A 6,000-nucleotide genomic window follows, 5' to 3' on the forward strand; every position below is an offset into this window, starting at 1 on the left:
TTTACAGTGTGGGTTATAGGGCACAATGGTAGTGACCCAGCTCCTGAGCTGCAAGGCCTGAGTTCAAACCCCACCTGCTCCGGAGTTTGTCATTACATATCTGAACACACTGTTCCAAAGTATCTACAACCCACAATGCCATCTGGATGAGCAACATCTCATCTTACATTTGGGGACATTATAGACTCTCGGACTCAACTTCAACTTTAACCATTTTAGAGCATGACAATTTCCTTCCAAGACTATTACCCATCCCCACACCCTAGTTCCTGCCATGTCATGGATTGGTTTCAGCACAGCCAACCCATTTTCAACTACTCATAGTCCCTATTATCACCTGTTTAGCTTCTCCATTTCCCTGGCTTACTATCAACAATCCCTTTATTTCTCATGCTCTTGTGCTGTCACTGGCACTGTCTCTGGGGGGGCTTCTTCTCTACCTATTCACTCATTCCTTTTCTATCCCCGCCTCTACCATTAGCATAAATACAACCTTTCCTAACTGCTATTAGTTCTGAAGAAAGGTCACTGGATTTGAAACGTTAACACTGATTTCTCTTCACAGATGCTGCCAGACCTGCTGATTTTTTTTTTCTGGCAATTTTTTTCGTGTTGCTAATCTGTGTGCAACTCTGTGGTTTTGTAGCAGAGTAAGAAGTGTTGCTAATAAGTCCCAAGATATCTGACTTAATAAGAAACCAACTCTCTGTGGTGTACGTCACATGGGCTAACATATAGGAAAAAAACAAACTTTAACACAGTAGGGGACCGGGAACATACCAGAAACACTCAAACATCCATGTAGTGAGAGGTGGGGAGCTGGCAGGCTACTACTGAAACAGTGCTATTGTTGACATGACTGCTGAGTGAAAACCTGAGCCAGAACAAATGGAACCACTTCTGTAGATGGGCACCCATGTACAATACCATTTGTTATTTTGCCCACCTCCTACTTTGAAGCCTGGTTCCTCAAAAAAAAAATAGCAAGTCAATGTCAGTTGTGGTTATGGAAAGTAAAAGAAAAATCTGGGGACTACAGTGAGCCAGTTAGCATCGGAAAAACAGAAATTAAAGAACAGACTTTTGTTCAGCAATTTCCATCCTTCATCCTCCTCTCCTCAAAGTCTCTGTGCTTACAGCGTCTTTGCTTCTGCAGCCAGATGCCAGTTTCTTTGGCCAAGCCTCGACACTAATGGTCCGGGCTTCAATCAAACCCCTTCAATCAAACTTGCATCCATCCAACTGCTATGTTGCCTAACCTTGGCACAATCCATTTTAGAAGAAGCCGTATAAACACGCCAAAGCACTTCAAAGGCGTATTATCAAACAATATTTGACAGTGAGCTACATGAGATGCCAGAATGTCTGGCAAAAGGCTTGGTCGCAAAGTGCGTTTTAAAGTAGTATTCTAAAGGAGGATGGGAAAGTAGACAACTCACGAGGTTTGGGGTGAAGGTAGCTAGAGGTGTAGCCGCCATTGGTACAGGTGAGAAATGGGGATGCACAATGGGCCAGAATCGGAGCAATAGAGAGAGCTCAGCACCTAGAGTCACATAGTGTGGAAACAGAGCCTTCAGCCCAACTCATCCACGCTGACCAGGTATCCTAAACAGAACTAGTCCCATTTTCCTGTGTTTGGCCCATATCCGTCTAAGCCTTTCCTATTCATTAACCTGTATAAATGCCTTTTAAATGTAGTAGTTGTGCCTTCAGTACTCCCTCTGGCAGCTCGTTCCGCACATGCACCATCTATTGTGTGAAAAAGTTGGCCTTCAGGTCTCTTTTAAATCTTTCCTTAAACCTTCTAGTTTTGGACTCCCCTACCCTGAGGAAAACACCTTGGCTATTCACCCTGTCCATGCCCCTCATGATTTTGTGAATCTCTATCAGGTTGCCCCTACACATCACGAGGAAAAAGGTTCCAGCCTATTTAACCTCTGCTTATAGTTCAAACCCTCCAGCCCCGGCAGCATCCTTGTAAATTTTTGTCTGCACCCTTTCCAACATCTTCCTCGATTAGGGCAACCAGAATTGAATGCAATATTTTAAAATTAGCCTTACCAATGTCCTGTACAGCTACAAAATGGCCTCCCAACTCCTAGATTGTTTGCTCTGACCAGTGACGGCCCCCATTCCAAGGAACTGTGCAACTGCACTCCTAAGTCTCTCTGTTTGGCAACACTCCCAGGGCCCTACCATTAGCTGTGTAAGTCCTGCCCTGGTTTGCCTTACAACAGTGCAACATCTCACATTTATCAAAGTTCAATTCCATCTGCCACTCTTTGGCCCATCTGGTCAAGATCTTGTTGCACTATTAGAAAACTTTCTTCACTGTAATTGTGGTTATGGATGTTTAAAAGATTTCAGCTACCACTAGTCATGTCTCTCTGATGAAAGAGCAGCTCTGAGATCCTCTGAGACTATGGCAACTTTACCTTCAATCTTTGTTGAGCCACACTGGTATTTATGATGATTGTTGATGGTTGTCTCCATATTTTCAATCCCAGATTTTAGGAATTGAATTTAAATTCCTGCAGCAGTGAACCCATGTCCATTTGCCTTGGCGGGTGGGATTGCAAATTTTGCCACTACCCCATCAAAGCCCTGCATTTGAAATCTGGCCTTCTTCCATTTGTGCTGATGAGTGGAAAAAGCGAGCGATCAGCCACATGCTGCTTCTTTTTCAGTAACTCGAACACACCAGAACTTCAGTCCAATCTCGGCTGGCACATCAGGCTGGGAGTGATGTGCTAGTGCACATTTCAGAGGTGCTGTCCGTTGGATGAAGTCCTGTGCACTTATTTAGATGCACATCTAAATGCCAAGATACAGTTTTGTGAATAGTTTGGGCGTTTTCCTGATATCCTAGCCAATATTTAGCTGTCGATTGATACCATAACTGACTGCTGTGGTCCTTGGAATAGATTTCTCTGTGCAAGTTGACATCTGTCTTTACCTTCAGTGTGACATGGATTGCAGTTCAGAAGTTGTTATTCAAACATCTTGAAGATACCAAATGGAATTCAATAAATGCAGGTTCTTAGTTTAGGTTGCTCTTAGGGATATCTCAGTTGGAAGTCAAAAGCTAATACTGTATTTCTTTTCTACTGTAACGCAAAACATTGGCTGCAAACTGCAGCATCAATTACCCTTGTCATAAAGGCAGTTCATTATTTTCTGCAGAAAAATGTTATTTCCCTTTCTGTCTTACTCACTCGCCCTCTGTCTCTCGCACAGACACCTGTTTTCTGTCTCTCTCTCCCCCCACGCCCAAGTTTTTTCTCTCTGTCTCTCTCTCTCTCTCTCTCTCTTTCTCCCCCACAGCTTCTCTCTCTCCCAGCTGCTCTCGCTCTCGCTCTCGCTCTCGCTCTCGCTCTCGCTCTCGCTCTCGCTCTCGCTCTCGCTCTCGCTCTCGCTCTCTCTCGATCTCTCTCTTCCCCCCTCCCCAAGCTTCCCCCTCTCTCTCCCTGTCTCTCCTCCAGCCTCTCTCTCTCTCCCCCCTGTTTCTGTCTGTCTCTCCCCCACTTCCCTAACTGTGTCTTTCTTTATTGAACACGGGCTCGTTTCATTAGTTTGGTCGAATCCTGAATCGGTTTGTGTTTTGCAGCCCTCCCACCAGGAAGATGTAGCAGCTTCTTTCGCAGACCTGTCCTTGGAAGTGGAACCAACCCAGTCTGAGAAGGAAAGACGGAGATGGGAAGATGGCAATGTGGATTATCTGGGAAGGGATGCTTTTGTAAACATTCAGAGAAAGTTGGACCGGTTCTTGAAGTAGTGCGTCGGCTGTTGATTATGTGCTGTTGGGCTGAGATACTTTTTTGCTTTATATATAAAATAAGGATGGCAGCTCAATCCTGAGGCGTAGCAACAAATTGACTGTCCATTTAAAATTGCATTGTATATAGATTTTTGGTTTTGGATGAACATGTATTTTTTTTACATTCTTTCATGCTATTAAAAATGTTTACTGATTTAGTTAAATGGGTTGCATTTAAATGTACAGTATTTTTTTTAAAACCTTGTTTTACATTAAGTGCTCATCAAATTGCAGGCTGTTTTCTTGACAATGTTCATGATTGTTTTCACTCTGATCCTGACAGCAATTTCATAGGAAATCAGGAGGCCATTCAGCACTTTGAACCTGTTCTACCATTCAATGAAATCGTGGCTGATTTGTGACCTAACTCCACATCCCTGCCATTAGCCAGTATCCCTTAATACTTAGCGTAAGTGCGGACTTACGCAGTCATCCCGATTTTGGTCTGACATTCACTGTTCCAAAATCAAAAAAGCAGAATATCTAGCTTGCAAATGGTCTTAATTGGTTGGCAATGGTGACTCAGTGATTAGCACTGCTACCCCACAGCACAAGGGATCTGAGTTCAATTCCACCCTCGGTCAGCAGTCTGTATGGAGTTTGCACATTTTCCCTATGTCTGCGTGAGTTTCCTCCGGGTCTGCCACTTTCTGCCCACAGTCCAAAGGTGTGCAGATTGGATGGATTGGCCATGCTAAATTGCTCTGTAGCGTCCAGGGATGGAGGGTGGCAAAGTGGGTCAGCCATGAGAAATGCAGGGTTACGGGTATAGGAGAGGGGGGTGCTTGGTTTGGGTGGAATGCTCTGCGCTGGGTCAGTGTGGATTCAGTGGGCCAAGTGACCTATTTCCATGCTGTGAGGTTTCTATGATTTGGGAAGAGGGATTGAGAGATTAGAATCACATTGGCTGATTAGCTATGGAAAGCTCAATCTAAATTATATTATACTGTGATTACTAACCCATTTGAAATTCAGGCAAAAATGTTGCAATAGATGCTGCAACATCAAATAAACCCAAAACAAGAACGATATCTGTTCCCCAAATACTATGAAGCCATTGGATTTACATATGCAAAGTAAAAGGGGCAAGAAATTTCCAAATGGCAACACTACATTGAAATAGCGAGTTTGAGAAGATTTGTAGCTCAGGTTGAGGTTCTGGATGTGAGTTTGCTCGCTGAGCTAGAAGGTTAGTTTTCAGACGTTTCGTCACCATTCTAGGTAACATCATCAGTGAGCCTCCAGTGAAGCGCTGGTGTTACATCCCACTTTCTATTTCTGTGTTTAGGTTTCCTTGGGTTGGTGATATCATTTCCTGTGACATCACCAACCCAAGGAAACTTAAACACATAAATAGAAAGCGGGACGTAACACCAGCGTTTCACCGGAGGCTCACTGATGATGTTACCTAGAATGGTGACGAAACGTCTGAAAACGAACCTTGCAGCTCAGCGAGCAAACTTACATCCACTACATTGAAATCTCAGACCGAAGTACACCTTGCAGCTTGTTTCTTGCTTCCTTGGCATTGCATATGTGGCATCTGAGCTCCACTCCTTGGTTTGCAGAAAGACCACCACCCATTTGGTAAATGCTTTTGCATTATTCCCTGAACCCCCTGCGAATCTGCTCATGGACCCCTGATCTAGTTGATGTGACATAAACTGATAACAGTGGCCAGCAATGCAGAGTTTTGAAACAAAAACAGAAGTTGCTGGAAAAACCCAGCAGGTCTGGCAACACCTGTGAAGAGAAAACCGATAACATTTTGGGTCCAGTGACTCTTCTTCATAACAGTCACCCGATGTGAAACATTAACTCTGCTTTTTCTTCACAGATGCTGTCAGACCTCTATAAGATTATGCAGCAATTGTTTTTGTTTCAGTGTAGATTATGGGGAATGGATCCAGGTGGGATGTTGAGAGGATCACTGTGGATTTGTTGGCCTGAAAGGCCTGTGTCCACATTGTAAGGATTCTATGATCTATGACCTTCAGCATTAACAGTCCTTTGTTTTAATGCAGAGTTTGCAGCACATAATAATAATACATGGTGATATGTATCCCTCCTCAAAATGGAATGTAACTTGCACGTGACATTTTTTCACAATGCGAACTTTTTGGCCATTCATATTATGATATTCACACCCTGCTGCATACACGTCCTTGCACCAGTGGCCTGAC

General features: G+C 43.8%; 1 protein-coding gene across 3 annotated transcripts in view; it reads left to right on the forward strand.

Moving 5' to 3' along the window:
- Positions 1-3,981, forward strand: part of LOC125453667 (glycogenin-1) — a 98,069-nt gene extending 94,088 nt beyond the window's left edge. For all 3 annotated transcript variants that reach the window (XM_059646813.1, XM_059646814.1, XM_059646815.1), the window contains one exon: positions 3,608-3,981. In XM_059646813.1, coding sequence (XP_059502796.1) covers positions 3,608-3,775 — 168 coding nt within the window. In that variant the 3' untranslated portion in view covers positions 3,776-3,981. The remainder of the gene's footprint in view (positions 1-3,607) is intronic.
- The last annotated feature ends 2,019 nt before the right edge of the window (positions 3,982-6,000 follow it).

Source organism: Stegostoma tigrinum, chromosome 6 (assembly GCF_030684315.1).
Source record: "Stegostoma tigrinum isolate sSteTig4 chromosome 6, sSteTig4.hap1, whole genome shotgun sequence".
Taxonomy (NCBI): Eukaryota; Metazoa; Chordata; class Chondrichthyes; order Orectolobiformes; family Stegostomatidae; genus Stegostoma; species Stegostoma tigrinum.